The sequence below is a fragment of the Coenobita brevimanus genome, chromosome 62 (assembly GCF_032717465.1).
Source record: "Coenobita brevimanus isolate Jiangsu-jjx chromosome 62, ASM3271746v2, whole genome shotgun sequence".
Taxonomy (NCBI): Eukaryota; Metazoa; Arthropoda; class Malacostraca; order Decapoda; family Coenobitidae; genus Coenobita; species Coenobita brevimanus.
This window is the reverse complement of record NC_137015.1, coordinates 21,693,930-21,717,412: the sequence shown is the minus strand read 5'-3', so window position 1 is coordinate 21,717,412 and position 23,483 is coordinate 21,693,930. Positions and strand designations below refer to the sequence as shown.

The 23,483-nt window shown below is 44.2% G+C and overlaps 1 protein-coding gene across 2 annotated transcripts in view; it reads right to left on the bottom strand.

Moving 5' to 3' along the window:
• The window catches only part of Ars2 (arsenic resistance protein 2), an 842,642-nt gene that overhangs the window by 587,958 nt on the left and 231,201 nt on the right, over positions 1-23,483 (bottom strand). For both annotated transcript variants that reach the window (XM_080275726.1, XM_080275727.1), the window contains one exon: positions 16,491-16,634. In XM_080275726.1, coding sequence (XP_080131852.1) covers positions 16,491-16,634 — 144 coding nt within the window. The remainder of the gene's footprint in view (positions 1-16,490; positions 16,635-23,483) is intronic.

Below are 23,483 nucleotides of genomic sequence, written 5' to 3'. Positions count from 1 at the left end.
TGATAGGAAGCATTATGAGGAACACACTGAGGTGGTTTGGCCATGTGGAGAGGATGGAGAGTGAAAGACTGACGAAAAGAGTGTATGTGAGTGAGGTGGAGGGGGGAAGAGGAAGGGGGAGGCCGAGGATGAGATGGAGGGATGGGGTGGAGAGGTATATGAGAGAGGGGGGTGTGAGTTGGGAGCAGGGCAGTGAAATGGCGGGGGACAGGGCGACTTGGAGGCGATTTGTTTGTGGCCACCCCAAACGGGATTGAGGCGTCTGGCAATAGATAGATAGATAGATAGATGTTTCACCTGTTTTTCAGGACCAGCTGGATGCGTTCTGGCATGGAAACACTTAGATCTCTAAAGTAATCTAAGGACATTTCTTTGCACCAAACATTTGTCAGTTCAGTCTTGAGGTTGTCCAAATTGGGTGTCTTCTTCTCTGCCATGATTTTCTTCATCTTTGCCCAGCAGTTTTTTATTGGATTTAGATCCGGACTGTTGCCAGGCCAGTCGAGGATCTCAATCTGATTATCATGAAGCCATTTTGTCACCTTTCTTGACTTGTGACATGGAGTTGAATCACGCATGAAAAAGTCGCACCCATGAATAGTAAAAAAGTTTAACAAATGATCTTTCAGAACTTGAATGTACTGGCCACCCTTCATCATCAAGTTCTTAGGAAGAAAGTAGAGGCCTTCCCTTCCCATTTCACCTGAGAAATACCCCCACACCATTACTGATCGTGGGTGCTTAACAGTCGGCACCGTGTAAGCAGGGTCATATCAACTACAGGAGGCAGGGTGATGAACTTTGGCAGAAAACACCTGGAACACTTGAAATGTGCTTTCATCGGAAAACATAACTTTTCTCCACTCATCTGATGTCCAGTGTGCATACCTCTTGGCAAACTGAATGCGCTGCTTCTTCATGCGGTCAGTGAGAAGCGGTTTCATGGCTGCGGTGCGACTTGGCAAACCCAGCTCCTGCTGCAAGCTCTGTTGGATAGTTTGAACTGAGACATCCTGTAACAGCTGGGGATGCATTCTCTTCAATTCTGCTGCTATCAGTCGAGGATTCTTGATTTCTTCCCTCTTCAGAAGCATGTCTGTACCTCTGGAAGTCGTCCTCTTTTTTCCACCACCATTCTTATGCTCTGGTATGACATCAGGTGGCAGGCTGTGCGCTGCAGCAAGAATCTTCATGACGGTCAACTTTGTGTGTCCAGTACGTTCACAAATCGTGCTGACAGGGACATTATCCTGCCTCCATGCAATGATACGGACCCTCTCATCCCTTGAGCAGTACTTTCTGGGCATAACAATTCAACTCTGTGAAAATAACGGGCCAAACAGTAATGCATACAAAAAAAGAGGAGGGTGCAAGCTCGGAGTGACAGGAACATATACTCACACTCTCGCTTCTGGGCAAGCACTGACGTGCTGAGTATTTCACCACCTCCCGCCATCACCAAAGGAGTTGCCAGTTACTTCTTGCCCTAAAAATTCACGTGGTAGAGGTGGAAACACAAAGCAAAGACAGACAACTCTCCCATAGCAATTCTGTGTGTAGGTCCTAAGTCAATTTGTGGTGGGTGAAGCTGAAGTGGTCAGGCAGTCTGGACTGCTTCTAGCTTTATTGGTCTTTTTCTGATATATAGGAATTTAGTCCGGTAGCTCCTCAAGTCCGATAAAAGCAAATTCTGGTCTACTGAAGTCCGTTACATCGAGGTTTTACTGTATTGCGCGGCCACTGGGCTAGCTCTTTCCTCAATGCCACTGTGCGTGTAACAAAGACCACAAGCCACAAGTACATATTCACTGACAGCACCCATCTGCCTCTCCACCGAACGTTGAAAATTTGCGTGGCCACAGGGCTAAGTCTTACCCAACTGACACCACCATCGAACAGAGACCACAAGCCATGAGTATATGTTCGGTGACTGTGCCTGTCTGCCTCTCTACCGAAAGTCGAAGATCGTGCAGCCACCAGGAGGCACTCACACCATACAGAGAGAGAGAGAGACCTTCCCACGCTAAGAACAATATCAGTACAGTAATTTCTGTACCAGTGTATATGATAGTACAGTACTGTACTGTAAACAGTACAGTACTGTACTGTACACAGTACAGTACTGTACGTATGTACAGTACAATACACTTCCGTTCGGTATGGGTATTTGTTTCAATGCCACAGTCACCCACTGTTGCCAAGCAGAAGTATTGGGATAGGTTAGGTTTGGTAAGGTAAAGTAAGGTAAACCTGTGCAATTTTGCCTGGGAAACACATTGAGCATATTTTTTAGTAAATCCTATGGTTATTTTTGAAAGGACAAGCTGACCATGGTTCCTGACTGAGGGGTATGGGTGTCCACCACGAGTGGAACACAGACCACAACCCATGAGGACATGTTCAGTGACAGCACCCGTCCACATCTCTATCGAAGGTCAAAAATCGTGCAGCCACCAGGAGACACACACGAACAACACACACAAAGAGAAAGATTCCTTAACATGCTATGATTACAATGAGAGTATCAGTATAGTACTTTCTGTACCAATGTATTTGATAGTGATGTACTGTACACAGTACAGTACTGTATGAATGTGCAGTATGTACAGTACAATACTATATTGTACAATTCACTTACACTCGGCATGGGTATTCATTTCAATACCACAATCAGCCACCTTAGCCAAGCAGCCCTATTGGGAAAGCTTATGTCCTTCTTTCTTTCCTCTTATTTCTGTTTACACGTGACTACATTGAGTGACAAGCCAAATGGTTTTCAGTTCACCAGGAAACCATTTACTATGCTGGATGGTAACCATATAACCAAACAATAGCGTCTGGTGGTTTAGTGAGTACGGTGCCCCAACCGGATTGTGCCTGTGTCGGTTTATATCCAAGGAGTGGTTGGGGTTTATTGCACATGTAATGCCACTCAGGGATGAGTGAGGCTGGCCACTCTCATCTTAAATATCAGAACCAACTTGTCTAGTCCCGGGCTCTTACGCTCCTCATGGTGCAACACAGGATCAGATGATGATAGAAAAAAAAAAAAAAAATCAAGAAAATAATTTCATCCATGTAACCATGCAAAATTATAAAGCTGCACTGCCAATGTTTTTTTTTTTTTTTTTTTTTTAAAGTTTGGCCCAAAGGACTAAATTTTAGCTTTTTAGTCACTTTTTATGTGTATTCTGTGCATCACCATCTGCTTATCTCCAAAAGGAATGAAATGAAATTTGTTCTGGACATTTAAAAGAATCCATGACTAATAACAGGTATTCAGGTAAAATTTTGCTGGTGAACTTGCACAGTGTGCAAATTAATCATAGAAACCTTTTTCCTTTTCTGAGCAAAAATTCCTGAAGTCAAAAAATTTAATATCTCAGTTAATTGTCTGTGCAGTTCAATAAAAATCCCTCGATTACCCAGATGCTGTGATCTGGCTGTATTAAACCATTATTCGAACATTTTTCCATATTAAATGGTCAAAATCCTTGTATCTGGGTGGAAATTTTGGCCGTGTCAACACTTCTCACACAGCTGGGTGGGAATAGCCCTGTGGTGCTGTACCATCTGGCTCCTTATTTTACCCAGCATCCACTAGAGACCCCCTCAATCGTTCTCAGTTTCCACATGGTGACCGTCTAGTGAACAGTTCCTCTCAGACAGTTTTTATGGAGGCATATGTGGTGGCTTTTATGGTTGTTCCTTACCTGCTTCAGGCCTCACTATTCCTTGCCTGCCTCATCCTAGGATGTGAAATGATGGACCCTCTACCAGAGAAAAAGAAGAGGGTAGTGCTGACTCTGGAGAAGCAGGAGATCCTGGGTAAGACTGATGAGGGATGGTCGAATCGTGAATGTTGATGTTGTTTTTATTCTAGCTTACTGTACTGCACTGCACCATAATATCACTCTACATTACCATGATTTTATTTCGTTTTACCATTACGATATGTGTGCCCACTGAATTTTTCTTGCATAGACGTTTTTTTGTCACTGCAGGGTATGGCCCTGCAGTTGTGATTGCTTGTCTGCAGTTGATAGGTCTGCTTGATCATGGTAACTGCTTGGCTGTGGTTTATAGGTCTGCTTGACCAGATAGTGTTAAAAAACAAAACAAGTTTTGTATAATGTACTGTGAAGGACTTTTACACTGGCTTTCAATTAGGTTATGTATCAAGGGGGCCAGGGGAGAAGTCCATTATCCAGATGGAGCCATTACCCAGACATGCCTTTAGCTATCTTATATTGGATAACCGGGGGATATATATATTTTTTTTTGCGAAGAAGGAATCAAAGTCCGCGAGCCAGCAATTATTGTTCCTTCCAAGAGAAAAACAAAATACAAGAAGGAGCCAAATTCAAGATCCGATCATTTCGAGATGCCTGGACACACTGCGTTTGAAAGACTGGAGATCATAGGAAGCAGGAAACATAGACAGAGGGAGACAGTTCCAAAATTGACCAATTGCATAAATAAAAGACTGGATGTAATAGTTAATTCTTGCATTAGAGAGTTGGACAGAAAACGGATGAGAGTTTGCTGCTAAACGGGTGCTACGCGCCTGTTGTAGAGCTGGAGGAATACATGCAGATAGTTCTGAAGAGCAGTGACCATTGAAGTAGCGACAGAAAAGAGATAAAGATGCAACAGTGCGATGAAGAGACAGAGGTTGAAGGGAGTCAGTAAGAGGAGGAGAGTTAATGAGACGAAAAGCCTTTGACTCCACCCTATTCAGAAGAGCTGTATGTGGAGCGCCTCCCCACACATGAGAGTTGTACTCCACACAGGGGCAGATAAAACCCCTGTATAGAGACAACAATTGTGCAGGGGTAAAGAAGTAACGGAGTCGGCTTAGCACACCTAATCTCCTGGAGCAGATTTTACAAGAGATGTACTATGATCTTTCCAAGATAAGTCCCTAGTATATGAAACCCCAAGAATGTTCAAGTATGATGCAGGACAAAGCTGAATATTATTAAACATTAGTGGGCACACCTGTCGAGGATTTCGTTGGGTTGATAGGTGTAAAAACTGAGTTTTTGATGCATTAAAAACAACCAGAGTATTATCACCTCAGTCAGAGATACAAGCCAAGACAGACATTAGGTGTGCCATAGCCTCATCCCTTGTATGTTGAAGTAACTGCTGAGATGGACGTTGCGGGATCCGAATGGAAAGGTGAAGGGTGGAGTCATCAGCGAATGAGTGGAGAGGGTTAGACGTACAGCTTAAGTCATTGATGAATAAAAGGAAAAGAGTTGGTGATAGGACAGAACCCTAAGGAACACCACTGTTGATAGATCTAGGAGAAGAACGATGGCTGTCTACAACAGCGGCTATAGAATGACTAGAAAGGAAGCTAGCGATGAAGGCACAGATAAAGGATAGAAACCGTAAGACATCAGTTTGGATATTAAAGATATACAGTAAACACTCTAATATCCGGACGCCCAATATCCGAACATCCACACTAACCGGACATAATCGTCCTAGGATCCAATATTCCCAAAATGGTCCGAAAACCCCAAAAAATTAAGAAAAAAAAAAAAAAGAATTTTTCCTGCCCGTAATTTGAACTTGCCGCGCGCGGCGCGGGAGAGCATTGTTGTGGCGCGTCATTCCTCTGACGTCCGATAGAGCGCCGCTGCATCCTCCCCACTTTCCACCTGTCTCTCGCCGCAAGTGCACGCTCGTCATTATGGCTGCCCACGTGATCACTTTTGTGATGATGCCTTACCTGCTGCAGGCACTCCTGCTGCTCTCGGGCCTCCTCTTAGTGTGTGTGATGATGGCCCCACCACCTGAGAAAAGGAAGAGAGTGGTGTTGACTCTGGAGAAGAAACGGGAGATATTGGAGAAAGTAGATGCAGGGTGGTCTTCTTCCCGCATTCTCCGCGAGTTTAACCTGGCCCGGTCTACTTTGTTCAATATTAAGAGATTCCGAGACAAACTCATGCAGTACACGGCTGACTTCTCGTCGAGAAGCAAACGCAACGTGGAAAGGAAGGTGATGTTTACCCCCAAGTTTGCAGAAATCGACCGATCCACGTTGATATGGTATCGACAACAACGTGCTGCTGGTGTGATGGTACGTGGAACGGAGCTGAAGGCTGCTGCTGAGAAGTTTGCCAGGCTTCACGACGCTCTAGACTTCAAGGCATCTGAGGGTTGGCTCTTTGCGTTCAAGTTACGGCATGGCCTTACCAACCGTAAAGCTCATGGCGAAGCTTTGGACGCTAAGGAGGATGGAGTGGACGAGTTTCGGCACAAGGTGAAGGGCTTGATCGACAGGGAGGGCCTCACTCTCGGTCAAGTCTAAAATGCAGACGAAACTGGCCTATTCTATCACTCGCTGCCAACGAAAAATCTAGCCGAGGAGACGGAGAAGCGTGTACCTGGCCGCAAGCTCTCCAAGGAACGGATATCTGCTTTGTGTTGTGCCAATGCTAACGGCATGCACCGGCTTAAGCCCGTTGTTGTTGGCCGCGCAAAGCAGCCTCGGTGTCTTTGTGGGGTGATGGATGTCCTTCCTGTCGTCTGGTACCATTCTTTGAAGGCATGGTTTACAGCTATGATCTTCAAAAACTGGTTCCACCGCCACTTCGTCAAGGAGGTCATACATTACCAGACGAAGACACGGGGAACCCCGCGCGACTAGGTAAAGGCCCTCTTTCTCCTCGACAATGCACCTGCCCACCCGTGCGTCAAGGACTTGGTTGCTGAGAATGGCCGGATTAGGTGCATGTTTCTGCCACCTAATACCACTGCTCTCATCCAACAAATGGACCAAGGAGTGATCGTGGCAACAAAGCGCCTATACCGTCAGAAGTTCCTGGACGAGGTGATGGTTGCTCTCGAGGACGAGGATGAGCGCAGGGAGGGACGGGACACACGCGGCAAGTGGACTTTGGAAAACCTTCGCCACTACAACATCAAGTCTGCGCTGTACAACTGGGCTAGTGCATGGAAGGAAGTCCCTATCAAGACTCTGGAAAATGGTTGGTCTTGTCTGCTTCTCGGAACGGATGTGGAGTACGATTTTCTAGGGTTTGACGTGGATGACTTCCATGCACGGCTACGTACGCATGGCGACGATGTTGATGTGGACGATGTTCGTGAGTGGTTGGATGACGACGAGGGAGATCCTGGGTATCAGACATTGTCTGATATCGAGAGCGCATCTTCAGTTGCAGGTGTCAGTACCCAGCTTCAAGATTCCGACAAGGACGGCGACGATGATGCAGACTCCTCTCAGCATGACACTACTCCAGCCATCCCCAAGGTGAGCGCACTCTGGGAACATCTAGAGTTCATTCTGGACTACCTGGAACACCCGGACTGCGACAGGGAGATGGGGCCCTTGGGACTTGTGGAGGAAGTGCGTGCTTTCAGGTAGCGCATCATCAATCGTCAGAATCGTCGGTCCTTGCATCAATCAACAATTGACAGTTTTTTCAGGCCCGTGACCCCCGCTGTGCCTAGCCCTGGCTCCACTCCGTTGCCTCCCCAAGACAGGCCCTCATGCTCCGAGCCACAGCCCAGCACATCAGCCACGGTGGAGTCACCACTCGACGTGAGTTTGCGGCTGTCTTCAGAGTCGTCTGCAGTGGGTACGCCATCACCACGACCCAGCGACGCACCCCTAGGTCATCTGCCAGTGATACTCTCGGACTCTGACAGTGAATAAACAGCAAGAACTTCTCCACTAGACCACACGGGAATTTAGAGTGTTGTGCAGTGAAAAAAAGTGTGTTGTGTTAAGGATTTACAGTTGTAAGAGAAAAGACTCAATTGGAACAAAATTTAACATATATAGACTTGTTTGTTTTGGCTTTGGAAAATTATTAGAAGAATGGGAAAAGTTAAAGTGCAACACTTAGTAAGTTACAATGGAGCATTAGTTAGACAAGAGTGCGCACTGTGAAGAGAACGGACTTCTGTGTGCGATTGACTAAGTTCAGTGCAAGACTTCTGGAACAGTGTACTGCATCAGGAAATCCTATCTTACTGTCAGAGTCCGAGAGGAGGCGGTTATTCATCGAGGTGGCCATGGACTTGCTGTTAGTAGGCAGAATGTTCCATACTGTACTTTTTTCCATACTATACTTACCTCAAACACATCATTTCACTCTTTAATGTCCTTTATTGGTGTGAATAGGGTGTTAGGAGCTATGCATGTGCAGTAGGAAGGTGTTTTTCTGAGTTAGGCTAGGTTAGGGTCCTTAAGTACCAGTCCAGGAGCCAGTCACCAGAATGTTTAATATTGTATGAACTTACTTCTAAACCCTCATTTTATGCTTCTTTTCCATTTATTTCAGTCATTTATGTGCCTTATTGGTGTGATTTGGGTGTTAAATAGGTGCTATGCATGTCCAGAGGTAGTTGTATAGGTGTTTCTCTGAGTTAGGGTCCATCAGTACAAGTCCATAAGCTGGGGCCCAATATCCGGACAGGACCACTATCTGGACCTGCCTATGGCTCTATTACATCGGATATTGGAGTGATTACTGTATGTCAGACTCGATTGAAAGCCTTCGAGATGTCAAGTGCAATGGGAAAGCTTTTGCCAAAGTCCCGAAAGGAGGATGACCAGGAGTCTGAACGGTAGGTGGGAAGATTGCCAGTGGAGCGTCCCTGACGGAACCCGTACTGACGATCAGAAAGAAGGTTGTGATAGGAAAGATGCTATAAAATTTTTCTATTAAGAATTGACTCGAAAACTTTTGAGATACAGGATGTTATAGAAACTGGACGATAGTCAGTGAGTTGGGAATGGTCACCCTTCTTTGGGACAGGCTGAATTAGAGCAAACTTCCAGCAAGAAGGAAAGACACAAGTTGATAGACAAAGGTGAAAGAGTTTGCCTTGGCAGGGTATAAGCACAGTTCTTGAGAAAAACAGGAAGGACTCCATCAGGCCCATATGCCTTATTAGTATTGAGGCCTGTAATGGCAGAAAATACATCATCTGAAGAAATTTTAATGTCAGCCATGAGGAAGTCAGAGGGCGGAAGTGATGCAGGAACAGCACCGGAATTGTCTAAGGTGGAATTGGAGGAGAAAGTCTGAGCAAAGAGATCTTTATCAGTAGAAGAAATAGCTACAGAGCCATTAGAGTAGAAAAGGGGAGGGAAGGATGATGAGGTAAAGTTGCTAGAAAGGTTTTTGGCAAGGTGCCAGAAGGAGTGGGAAGAATTAAGTTGGAGAGTTGAGAGCATTTAGTACAGATGAAATTATTTTTAGCAGAGCGAAGACTTAGCACGATTCCGGGCAGAAACGTATAAAAGATGTGATTCAGGGGTGGATTGGCTCTGGTACCTTTTATAGGCCCTCTCCTTGTTGCGGACAGGATTAGAACAAGCATGATTAACCCCTACACCGCGGGCTTGTTTACCAATGACTTGCGTGTGCCGCGGGGTTATTTGGGCTCCGACAGACTCTCAAAAAATATTTGCCAAAAATCAGTTATTAGTCCTAGAATAATAAAATTACATATGCTTATGGCACATACCTTCAGCTTTCTCCTGGAATGATTGTTGAGCCTTCATTGGTTACCATAGGACTTGTGGAGACCTCTGAAGTAGGGTAACGAAGTCTCCACTTTACACTTCCCGACAACCCATAATATGATTACCACAGCCAGATACAAACACTATAAACACTATTCTACAATTTTCAAGTAGTCTGGGATCCATACTCAAAAAAAAAAAAACTGTGAAAGCAATGGAAATTACGAGCGCGTCTGATCGTCGCACTGGCACTAGTTCGCTTTTGTTACTCTGTCATTTATTATTCATAAAACCCCTCACACTTTATATTTCTATTACTATATAACACTTATATATATCTACAGTCTTTATCCATAAGTTTCCTTCAGTAGTATTAGTTTATTGTCACTGTAGGGATTCAATTTCTTTCAGTAAAATACGTAGCATTCACTTTCTCGTCCTGTATACTGGCATTGAGAGTGAATGTCACTTTCATCTTCACTCTCATAACTCATAGCATTCAGACATGCTAGAGTGAAACTTTCACTTTCATTACTCCTAGGGTATATACTCGTATTCTTATAATACTACTCATTTACATTTCTATTTACATTCTCTATTTTATTTACGTTATTTACATTTCTGTTTTATTTACACTGTGTTGTGCACTGTCACTTGAAATAACTTATAAAACTATTTTCCATTGTTCACGTATATTTACATTCATTACTTTCACTTGCTGTTTACACATTATTTACACATTATTTACAATTCCACTTGCACTGTTTTACTCAATAGAAAGATCGTAGTCACTCTTTTATCAATTGTCAGCCCTTTACCTCTTTCCACACGAGGTTTAGTAGGGGGTAAAGGTCACAGAGCCATTTGCATGGGGGTGAAAAAAGGCCTTGAAGTCAGCAAGAAGAAACATACGTCCCCTCACTTCGGAAGATGAGAGTAAACTGATAACGCAGGGCCAGCCTGGAGGCCTGTTTAGGGGTTATTCAGAGTTACCAATATTGGTTCTTGAAACAGCTAAGTCTAGCACTGATATGATTGGCAGGAAATCTAGACAATACATTATAAATTTTGTAGTTCCAGGTGAATGTAAATATCACTCAGGCTTCTCCCTTCCCTCCTTACATGTATATTTATTACGAAAATAGATTAGAGGCCTACTTAGGAGATATATAATCAGAGCTACCAATGTTAAATCTTGAAACAGCTTTGTGTAGCATTGATATGATTGGCAGGAAATCTAGACAATACATTATAAATTAGGTAGTTCCAGGTGAATGTAAATATCACTTAGGCTTCTCCCTTCCCTCCTTACATGTATATTTATTACGAAAGTAGATTATACGGCATATTTCAAGGGGAAAAAAACAGCGAAAATTAGCGAACGAGTGCACGTGAGGTGTTGTCAGGTGATAATTAGCCAATTCCAGGTGTATGGCACTCTCACTTACCTTATTTCTTTCTTGTATATATTATTTGGTATAAGAATACAACATAGGGCTTATTTCAATGGATGAAATCAGTGAAAAATTCCAGTGAAGATTTACTTAGGTAGCATGGCCGGGCAGGCGAGAGGATAGGGTAATGGAGGGGGGGTAGGGAGGGGAGTCAAGAACGGGGAGAAATGGCTAAATTGTCAACAATGGATGGGAGTACAGATGAGATTAGGAGTGCTGACTAGTGTTGGACATTGGCAGTACTGATAGATGATACAAGCCCCCACTTGGAAGCCCGGGTGAATTCAAAATAACACAGAATCACAAAAGCGACGCCCCGCGGTATGATCCCTTGCTCCCAAGCGTCACGAAAGTGACGCCCCGCGGTTAAGGGGTTAAACCAAGGGTTTCTTGCATTAGTCAAAGGATATGAGAAAGGAATGTATGCTTCCATGCCCGAAAGAATAACCTCCGAAATGTGCAAGGCACACTCAGATGGCTCCCGGCCATGGAAGCAACAATCATTCCAGGGGAAAATCAAAGAAGTACTGTCTGAGGGCCTTCCAATCCACAGCTCCAAAGTGCCACAGACGACGTTTCTATGGAGGGTCCACAGGCCGTACTGGAGCAATATGACAGGTTAAGGTGAAAAGGTTGTGAAAGGAGGAGCCCAACGGAACAGTGTAAGCAGAAGGATTGGTTGTAAGGAAGAGGTCAAGTATATTGGAGCTCTCTCCAAGGTGGCCAGGGATACAGGCAGAGTGCTGTACAAGCTGCTCTAGGTCATTAACCCCTTAACCGCGGGACGTCACTTTCGTGACACTTGGGAGCAAGGGATCATACCACAGGGCGTCACTTTTGTGATTCTGTGTTATTTTGAATTCACCCGGGCTTTCAAGAGGTGGCTTGTATCATCCATCAGTACTACCAGTGCCTAGCTATACTCAGTTCTGCAAATGTCCTGTACTCCCATCCATTGTTGACAATTTAGCCATTTCTCCTCGTCCTTGACTCCCCTCCCTACCTCCCCTCCATTACCCTCTCCTCTCACCTGCCCGGCCGTGCTGCGCTAAGTAAGTCTTCCCCGGAATTTTCCACTGATTTAATCCATCGAAATAAGCCCTATGCCCTATTCTTATACCAAATAATATATACAAAAAAGAAATAAGGTAAGTGATAGTGCCATACACCTGGAATTGGCTAATTATCACCTGACAACACCTCACGTTCACTCGTTTGCTAATTTTTGCTGTTTATTTCCCCTTGAAATATGCTGTATAATCTATTCTCGTAATAAAAATATATATAAGAAAGGAAGGGAGAAGCCTAAGTGATATTTACATTCACCTGGAACTACCTAATTTATTATGTATTGTCTAGATTTCCTGCCAATCATTTCATAGCGTATATATTAGCAGCTGTCACCACGCTGACATTGGCAGCGTTGCACTCCCCCTATACCACCACAGCATTGAGTTTAGTCGTCTTTCAAGGTGAAACCACGTCGGATTCGCGCCTGTCCAATTCTGCCATTTTTTAGCCCCATGCAAAGGGCCCTGTGACCTCTACCCCTACTAAACCTCATGTGGAAAGGGGTAAAGGGCTAAGTGACTGCTGTGGAACGTGAACTGGCTAATTTATCAATGAAAATGATGGACAGTGACTACGATCTTTCTGGTGACTAAAACAGTGCAAGTGAAAATGTAAATAATGTGTAAACAGCAAGAGAAAGCAATGAATGTAAATATAAGTGAACAGTGGAAAATAGTTTTCTAAGTTACTGCAAGTGACAGTGCATAACACAGTGTAAATAGAAATGTAAATAAAATAAAGAATGTAAATAGAAATGTAAATGAGTAGTCCATCCATCCATCCATCATCCTATCCTGCGTTGCCCCACGAGGAGCATATGAGCTCGGGGCTAGGCAGTTGGTCCTGACATTCATGATGAGAGTGACCAGCCTCACTCATCCCTGAGTGGCATTATGTGAGCAATAAATCCCAACCAACCATTGGATATAAACCTTCACCAGCTCAATCCGATTGGAGCACAATAATTACCCACTAAACCACCAGGTGCCAAAATTTGGTTATATGGTTACCACCCAGCGTAGTAAATAGTTCCCTGGTGTACAGGAAACCATTTGACTTGTCACTCAGTGTAGAGTCACCCATAGGCAGAAGGACTAGGAAAAAGTGAAGGAATCAAAGACAGAAGAGGGAGTGTAAAGTCACCCGTAGGCAGAAGGACTAGGAAAGAATCAAGGAAAGGAAGATAGAAGAAGATGGAAGGAAAGAAGGATGGAGGAGAGTAGTAATATAAGAATACGAGTATATATACTAGGAGTAATGAAAGTGAAAGTTTCACTCTAGCATATATGAATACTATGAGTTATGAAAGTGGAAGTTAAAGTGACAGATTCGCTCTCAACGCTAGTATACAGGACGAGAAAGTGAATGCTACATATTTTACTGAAAGAGAAATTGAATGCCTACAGTGACAATAAACTACTATTACTGAAGGAAACTTATGGATAAAGACTGTAGATATATATAAGTGTTATATAATAATAGAAATATAGAGTGTGAGTGTTTTTATGAATAATAAATGAATGAATACCAGCGGTGAACGAGCACAAGTGGGAAGGTCATATGCGCTCGTAATTTTCATTGCTTTCACAGTGTTTTTTTTTTTAGGAGTATGGATTCCAAACTATTTGAAAATCATAGAATAGTGTTTCTAGTGATAATATCAGGCTGTGGTAATCATATTACGGGTTGTCGGGAAGTGTAAAGTGGAGACTTCGTTACCCAACTTCAGAGGTCTCCACAAGTCCTACGGTACTCTACAAAGGCTCAACAAACATCCCAGGAGAAAGCTGAAGGTATGTGCCATATGCATATGTAGTTTTAATATTCTAGGACTAATAACTGATTTTTGGCAAATATTTTTAGAGAGTCTGTCGGAGCGCAAATATGCCCACGGGACACGCAAGTCAAGCCAAAACAACCCCGCGGTTTAGGGGTTAAGGACAGAAAAGGTGTAGGCTTGTTCACCAGGTGGATTAGTGAAAGGAGAGGAGTGCCAAAGTGGTGGTGAACATTGAAATCTCCTAGAATGGAGATTTCAGAGAAAGAAGAAATGGATAGAATGTATTCCATTGTAGAAGTAAGATAGTCAAAGAATTTTTGGTAGTCAGTAAAATTAGGAGATAACTAAAGAGCACAGATATATGTAATAAGAGAATGACAGGAAAGCCGAAGCCAGAGTTTTGAGAATTCAGAAGAATCGAATTCAGGAACGTGAGAGCCAGATAAGTCGTTGCGTATATATACACTACAGCCACCTTTGGCTCTGAAATGAGTATAGAGAACGTAGGAGAATACAGAAAAGGGTCTGCTGTCAGTTGCCTCAGACAGCTGAGTCTCAGTTGAAAAAGAAGGTGAGGTTTAGAGAAGGAGAGGTGGTGCTCAACAGAGCAAAAGTTAGAGGAAAGGCCGTGAATGTTGCAGAAATGAAGAAGAGAGTCAGACAGTGGTTCCATGCGGCCTGAGTCGTCACTGGGAGAGGGGCGGAAGGTGGGGGCAATTATGGTCCCCCCCCCCCAGGGACTCCAAGGCTACGTGTTGAGCTGCCATGTTTTGTTTTTTCTTTTTAATTTTGGAAAAGGAAGTGTAGTGTGTACCGTGCATGTAGTTTGGTATTGATAGTTAGAGAAACTTGTACTGAAGAACATGCTGGCCTACTCTCTGTGTTACTGAGACACTAAAAAAGTTCAGCAAAGGGGGATGGTCGGGACCTAGTCCCGAAGGCTGATGAAACGGGAGCTCCGGCTCACCCTGTCATCAGCTCTCCAACCACCTTCGAAGTACTGCCCTGCTCAACTGGTGCTACATTCTACTTCTCATTACTGTATAAATACCCATTACACACATATACAGAAAGTTCAAAAATGGTTTATGACTCCTTCATGCAGCTAAAGTGTGATGACATGTCCTGCTGCATGGGGGATATGGTTACTGCTAGGGTAGAACACACGCTATCTCTATTTCAAAAGACAGAAGTGGTTGAAAGAAACTATTAACAAAGAGGGCACTTTCTGCATGAAAGGAAACTGAATGCCTCACATGTGTAAAACTTATTCCTCTTAGGGGTGTGAAAAATACACAGTAAAGGCTAAAGGCACCCACAAATATGAAGGTATTTAAATGAGAATTGAGAGATGAATGAGTAATGTCACACTAAGGTACAAAACATGTACACTATTAAGAGGATTCTTGGGCATCTGAGAGTTGGTAAGGTGAATACATAGTAAGGTTCAAGTGGTTTGGCCCTGAAAATAGAATGTCCACAAGAAACTGGATATTGTGCTGCAAAGTGTTAACATGGAGGGAAAGGCCCCTAGTAGTAAATCATGGAATATGTGGGAAGAAGCCCTGGCATGAGATCTCCAGATTCTGGGATTCAAATGGATTACTGCACTCCAAGAAACCTATGCTGCTTGGATGGCAGCCATAATCCCGTACCACGCTGGTGGGGGGGGGGGATACCCATCTACGCCGGGTGATTTTGGATCTTTTTCCTTCTCTGGCTAAATGGACTTAATAAATCAATATAAGATCCCTGGCACTAATAAAAGTGATCACTGAAGCCAGAAAGTTGGTTGAATTGAGTCGCGTTGGTGCCATTTCACCTCTGAAATCTTCGAGGTTACTAAGAGAGCAAAGCGGCTGTGAGCTTGTGAACCGATTTTTAATTTTTTAGAGGGGCTAAATGGGCTTCATACATCAATACAAGATCCCTAGCACACATTACAGTAATTACCAATGCCAGAAAGTTGGTTGAATCAAATGAAGTTGGTGCCACTCAACCTCTGAAATCTTCAAGGTTACTGAGAAAGAAGAGCGGCAGTAAGCTTGTGGATTTTTTTTTTTTGTGGTGACTAAATGGGCTTAATACATCAATATAAGATCCCTGGCACTAACAAAATAATCATCAAATCCAGAAAATAGGTTGAAAGAAGTCAGACTGGTGCCACTCGACCTCTGAAATCTTCAAGGTTACTGAGAAAGCTGAGCAGCTGAGTATGTGAAGACTGTCACTCACCACCTGCGCTCCTAAATCAGTGTTGTAAGCATAGCGGAGAAATGTCTGAAGCTAACGAGATACATTATTACCTAACATTTTATTTCAGCTGCTTGCAATGACTACTCATTGCTGAGGGACGTGGATCTATGTCACTGGTGTTTTAAAGGGGGACGCAGATCTACATCCCTAGCGTGGTACAGGTTAAGTACACAAAGTTGAATCTTCCAAGTACAGAATACTACCTTTCATACTGTATGTAGTAGTTATGCTTAAGTTTACAGAAAAATGACCATGTTGGCATGCATAGGTCCTTCATTTGATGGCAGCTCTCCATGTGTTGTAATCCAGAGACCTTCTCCCTGCTTAATCCAAAGGCCCAGGGGTCAGTCTCCATGCATGTATTGAAAGACCTCTCATATTAACAGGGTTTAGTAAAAAAGTAAGCATGACTAACCTGCAAATCAAGATCAGAGCCACCCTCCAGCTTGATGACAACAGAGTCCAGCAACTTAAGGAGTTGATCAGACTGGTCAGCGTCCACAGTGATGCGCTCCAGCCGGTTACTCTCATACAGCTCCCTGAACACACACACGCGCCGCTGGAGGACCACCACACGATATATTAACTCTACATACACGCTACCATTACATGTATCTTTTACCCTCAAACTGCTATAATATCTCCCAGCAGAAAACTGTCTGAAGCTGATCTTAAGAGCCACCAGGGGATAAGTTGGTCACTTAACCCACTAACAGCAAGGTACTCTTGTTCAGTTGGCTTCACCTACTACATGAGGTGGTATGCTGGAGGTCAATGTGACACCAGCAGCTTTGCTCATATCACATACCTGCTGAGTTGGAGTGGCTCCATTGTAGTGGTCTTACCACGACGACTCCTATATATGTCTATTAACCCCTAAAAGACAGGCATCTTAATGTTCTGACATACGCTCAGGACGGGCATAATTGGCGGGTGCGATATGGCGGAGGATTTGTGAGGGGGAAGGTGTGGAGGGGTGTGGGGGTTGTGGGGTGGTGTGGGGATGGGGACTGGATGCTTGGGAGATGTGGGGGGAATGGGTGGGGGGTTGGTTGGGGGTGGGGGTGATGGGTGGGGTGGTAAGTGGGGGGCCAGGAGGGGGTGGGGTGGTAAGTGGGGGGCCAGGAGGGGGTTGGGGGAAAATGGGGGGGTGGCAGTAAGGGTTAGAGGGGGGGTTGTTTGGGGTGTGTGGGGGGTTTGGGGGTGTGGGGGTTTGGTGGGTATGGGGGTGGGGGTGGAAGAGGGTAGAGGGTTAGGGATGGTAGGGGTAGGGGGAAGGCAGTAGCGGGTTGGGTACAGGGGTAGGCGGGTGGTAGGATGATGGTGGTGGGTGGTGAGGGGATGGTGGGGGGAGAGGGGGATGGTGGGGGGAGAGGGGGATGGTGGGGGGAGAGGGGGGTGATGGGGATACAGTTGGGGGATTGGGGATTGTGGGGGACGTGGGGGATGGGGGTGAGGGTGGGGATGGTAGGGTTGGTGGGAAGGTGGGGGTTAGGGGTGGTAGGGGGCTGTGGATAGTATTGGGGGGACAGTCGAGGAAGTTAGGGGGCAGTGATGCTTTGGGGGTTGCGTGGTGGTGGGGGGAGGGTGGGGGGTCAGGGAGGGCAGGGGGTTGGGGGGGGTGAGGGTGGGGGGGGTGCTGTGTGGGTGTGGTGGTAGGGGGCGGGGTGGGTGGGGTGGGTTTGGGGGCGTTGGGGGGGCGTGACCGCATATGCGGACACACGTCTTTTTGGCCCTAGTACACTAGGACAGCATATGCAGACACCTGTCTTTTAGTGGTTAATGTTACAACCAGTATATTCGGAGGTCAAATAAATAATATAATAATGTCAGTGCCAGTAATCCATATTTATTAAAGTGGGTCTGGGCCACCCCACTATGGGGTGGTACTACTACTCTGCGGCCAGGTTGTGTCAGGAAGAAAACTGCCACCGTATTCCCTGCATGTCGTAAAAGGCGACTAAAAGGGGTGGGGTGAGGGGACTATGGTCCCCCTCCTCTGTTTTTTAGTTCCTAAAAAGAGACAGGCCAGAGGAAGGGATGGGGGATTGAGTTATCCCTGTACCCTGAAGATTGGGTCTATGAATGTATGTGGATGTAGTACGATTGAGGCTAAAAGGGAGGATATCAGGAGAATGTTTGTGGGAAGAAAGCTGGATGTGTTAACTTTGAGTGAAATGAAGATGAAAGGGAAAGGTGAGTCTAAGTTTGGAAATGTTAATGGAAGACTGTCAGGTGTTGATAGAGAATGAGCAAGAAAAGGTGTGGCCTTGTTAGTGCGTCCAAAAGTACAGCAGTGTGTGACTGAATGGAAGGAGGTGTCATCGAGACTGATGTGGGTGAAAGCGAAATTTGAACGTGAGTAGTGGGTGTTTGTGACTACATATGGCCCTGGCAGTGAAAGAGATGAAGAGAGGGAGTCTTTCTGGAATGATGTTGATGAGTGTCTGCAGAGATTTGGAGTGAACGTGAATGTGGTAATGATGAGAGATCTGAATGCTGGAGTGGGAAATGTAGCAGTTGAAGGTGTAGTTGGTATGCATGGTGTGCCTGGAAGAAATGAAAATGGGGAACAAATGATTGGGATGTGCGTTGAGCGAGAGATGGTGATTGGAAATACCTTGTTTGAAAAGAAAGATATTTATAAGTATACATGGGAGAGACAGGAGGGTGGAAGGGTTGTGGATAATGCATTGATGGACTATGTGGTTGTGTCCAGGAATATAATACGAAGACTGTTGGCTGTGAGCGTTCTGAGAGGGGAGGATGGAGGTATGTCTAACTACTACCTGGTGGAGGGAAAGTTAAGAGTATGTAAGAGATGGGTGAGAGCTAGGAATGTTAGGTGTGGCAGGGAGGTACTGAAAGTGAGTGAGTTGGATAAAAGAGAGAAAAAGATAGAGTACCAAGAGAAATTGAAAGATGAGTGGAACAGAATGAAAGATCAGGAAAATGGCAGTGTGGAGGAGGAATGGCAGTTGTTTAAGAGTGCTGTGGTGGGGCATGCGGAAAAGGTGTATGATGTGAGACAAGTGGGTGGTGGTGTAAGAAAAGGAAGTGAATGGTGGTGTGAGGAAGTAAGTATGGCTGTGGCTGAGAAGAGACGTGCATATGAAGTGTGGCTACAGAGGAAGGATGAGGTGTCATTTGAGAGGTATAAGGAAAAGTGGAATAGGGCGAGAAGGGTTGTGTAATGCTAAAGTGGCAGAAGATGAGAGGTGGGATAGGCGGTTGACTGAGAATTTTCAACAGAATAAAAAGTTTTGGAAGGAGGTGAAAAGGGTGCGAAAGGGAGAGTCTGGGAAGCAAGAGTGAGTAAAAGCAGAGGATGGAAGGATGTTAATTGAGATGGATGCAGTAAGGAAGAGATGGGCAGAGTATTCTGAAAGATTGTTAAATGATGAGGAGGAAAGGGAGGCTGAGATTGCTGCGGATCGAAGGCTGCAAGGAATAAAAATGTTGGGAGAGTTAAATGATTCTTTTATCACGAAAGAAGAAGTGCAGGACGCAGTGAAGGAGATGAAAACAGGGAAAGCTGCAGGTACGGATGGGTGTGCTGTGGAATGCCTGAAAGGCGGTGGAGCAACTATTGTTGACTGGTTAGTAAGATTGTTGAATGCATGCTTTGTGAAAGGTATGGTGCCAACTGACCAGGCAAGTGCTTGTGTGGTCCCGTTGTATAAAGGTAAGGGTGATAAGTATCAATGTACTAGCTTTAGGGGTATAAGTCTGTTGAGTGTTGTAGGTAAAGTGTATGGTAGAGTGTTAATTAAGAGAGTTAGAGAGGGTACAGAGGGAATGATTGGTGATGAGCAGTGTGCCTTTAGGAGAGGGAGGGGATGTGTGGATCAGGTGTTTGCTGTGAGACAGGTGTGTGAAAAGTATTTAGCAAAAGGTAAGGATGTGTTTCAGGTGTTCATGGAATAGAGAAAGCATATGATGGAAATGATAAGGAGGCTTTGTGGACTGTTTTAAGATTGTATGGACTTGATGGTAGGCTGCTTAAAGAAGTGAAAAGTTTTTATGTAAATAGTACAGCATGTGTAGGAGTGGTAAATACTGTGAGTGATTGGTTTCACATGACAGTGAGGCTGCAGAAGGGATGTGTGATGTCACCTTGGTTGTTTAATATTTATATGGATGGTGTTGTAAGAAAGGTGAATGCAAGAGTGTTAGGTGGAGGTCCGAGTCTGGTAAATGTTGGTGGCAGAGGATGGAATCTGAAGCAGCTGCTGTTTGCAGATTATATTGCACTGGAGGCTGATTCAGAGAAGAGATTGAGACAGTTGGCAGAGGAGTTTGGAAGGGTGTGTGAAAGGAGGACATTGAAAGTAAATGAGAATAGGAGTAAAGTGATGAAGTGAACAAGGTTGGTACATGGTAGAATGATGAAAGTAGTTTTGAATGGTGAGTTGCTTGAGGAGGTAGAGTGTTTTAAGTATTTAGGGTCACATGATACTGTGGATGGAAGAACAGATGCAGAAGTGAAGTTTAGAATGAATGAAGTAGGAGAGGTGCTGGGAGGAATGAAAAAAATATTTAGATATCGTTCACTTAGAATGGATGTAAAGAGAAGGCTGTATGAGGGTGTTGTGGTACTGACTGCATTATATGGGGCTGAAACATGGAATATGGGTGTAGCAGAGAGGAAAAGTTTGAATGTAATGGAGATGAGGTGTCTGAGGAGTATGTGTGGAGTGACGCATATGGATCGAGTGAGAAATGATGAAGTGCGAAGGAGAACTGGAGTTGTTCGGGAGATTACTGATCAAGTTGAGCAGAAGGTGTTGCAATGGCTTGGGCACATGGAGAGAATGGATAATGAGCAACTGGTGAAAAAAGATAACTAGGTGTGATGTGAGAGGTGTAAGGCTGAGAGGAAGACCACGAATAGGATTGATGGACAGTGTGAAGAGAGCATTGGATGCGAGAGGGATGTCTATTGAGCAAGGAAGAGTGGCTGTGCGTGACAGAAATGAAATGGAGAGAAACTGTGAATGAATAAATGATGACGCAGCCCTGAGGGGATATTCTCCCACATTTGTCTGATCAGCTGATCAGGTCAGGTGCAGGTAAGGGGATGGGTCTATCATGATGTGGCAGGGGTAAACCAGATCTGCTGTCGGGCCCTGCTGTGGATGTCACTGATTGCACTGCGCAGTTGACCCTCGTGCGGTGTGGTGCGGTAAGGATCGGTCCCTTTTCCCCTTTGGGCCTAAGATGCAAATGGATGTGTTTGAATGGATGAGTAAATTATGAGCATGTCGTCCTGTCACGGCTACCTCCCTTTCCTTGCGGGAAGCAGCCTAGGTATATTGATAGATAGACAGCTCCAGGCCAGATGCAGGTCTACAGAGAAAGAGCCATGGGTGTTCATGACTGACTTTGATTTGCTGCTTCATCATGTCCAAATCAGAACTTGTGTGTTTATCTACCTATTTGTAGAATACAGGAACTTAGCTGAACTCATGTTGTCCTGTCTCCATATCTACATTTATCTAGTCTAGTTTTAAACACATTAATGTTCTTTGCCTGCATCACCTCTATGTCTAAGTCATTCCAAATACTTATGCTTCTATTCGAGAAACCGAACCTTTTAAGATCATTAAGACACCTACTTTTCCTCAACTTGAAGTCATGACCTCTTGTTCTTCCATCATCCAGCACAAAATGATCCACTCTATCCAACCTTTCCAATTCTCTCACATTTCTAAATATCGTGATCAAGTCACCTCTTTCCCTTCCCACACACAGTGTTGGTAACTGTAGTTTTTCCCATCTCTCCTTGTAGGTGAGTTCCCTTAAGCATGGTATCATCCTCAATGCCATCCGTTGAACCCTCTCTAGTTTATCAATATGCTTCTTCAAATGAGGTGACTATACCACAGCTGCATACTCCAGTCTTGGTCTTATCACGGTCACTATCAACTCCCTCAGCATTTCCTCGTCCATATAGTTAAAAGCCACTCTCATATTGATCAGTAATCTATCAGTTCCTCCATTGATTTTGTTTATATGCTTTTCTGGTTACAAGTCATCCTGAATAGTCACTCTCATGTCTTTCTCATCTTCTATAAATTATCTCACTGCCCATTTTATATGTCCAGTGCAGTCTTTTTTCACTCATTCCCATTTCTAATACGTGACACTTCTTGGCAATAAAATCCACTTTCCATATCTGGCTCCATCTGTGGAGTATGTCCAAGTCCTCTTGCAGTTTTTTACAACTATCAGTACCTTTAATATGTTTCATGATTTAGCATCATCTGTGAACATACTCATGTAACTATTTAAAGCCTCTGGTAAATTATTTACATATATCAGGAACATTACTGGGGCTAAGACAGAGCCCTGGAGTACTCCACTAGTCACGTTTCTCCACTGTGAAACCTTGTCTCTTATAACTGTTCTCATCTGCCTTCCTAGCAAATAATCTTCCTTTCACTTTAATAGTTTCCCTTGCACCCCTCCAGAGGTCTTCAACTTCCATAGCAGTCTCCTATAGGGCACCCTGTCAAATGATTTCTTGAGATCAAGATAGATACAATCTGCCCATCCCTCTCTCTCTTGTATGACATCTATTAACATACCACAGAAACTTAATAGGTTAGTAACACATGATCTTCCTTCCCTAAAACCAATTTGTCTTGATGTTATCACTTCATTTTCTTCTGAATCCTTTATCCATCTTTCTCTAATAATTTTTTCACAGATTTTACAAACAATACTAGTAAGTGATACAGGTCTGTACTTGAAGACTGGCACAATACTTGCTCTTTTCCAATCTTTAGGTAACTGTCCATTTTCCAGCGAAGTCTTGATGATGACATAAACATGCCACACTAACTGGTCAGCACATTCCTTCAGAATCCACCCAGCCACACCATCGTGTACCACTGTTTTTCTTACATCCAAATCCCTCATCAGCTGCAGCATCTCATTCACGTCAACAGTAATTTCTGCCATTCCCAGCATCCTGGGTTCTACTTCTGGTTCCCTAAATTCCTCTTCCAACACATGGACTGACTGTAGCTTGCTGTTCATTATTTCACACAATTCTTCTTCTCTTTCGTAACTTTCATCTCCATCCCTCAATCATATTATGCTGTCCTCAACTTTCATTTTACCATTTACAAACCTATAAAATAATTACAGATCTTTTTTACATTTAGTTACATTATATTTTTCATATTTCCTTTCTTCTTCTCTCTGCACCCTTACATATTCATTTCTTACTTGCTTATATTCCTCCGAAGCCCTTTCACTATACCTTCTTCTCACTTTATTCCATCCTCTTCTCTTGTCTCATGTGCCATTCTACATCTTTCTTTCTTTCCATAGCTGTGGAAAATTTGGGGACATTTCGTTTTGTTTCATTTTTAAAGGCTCCAACAAGCTTGCATGCGTC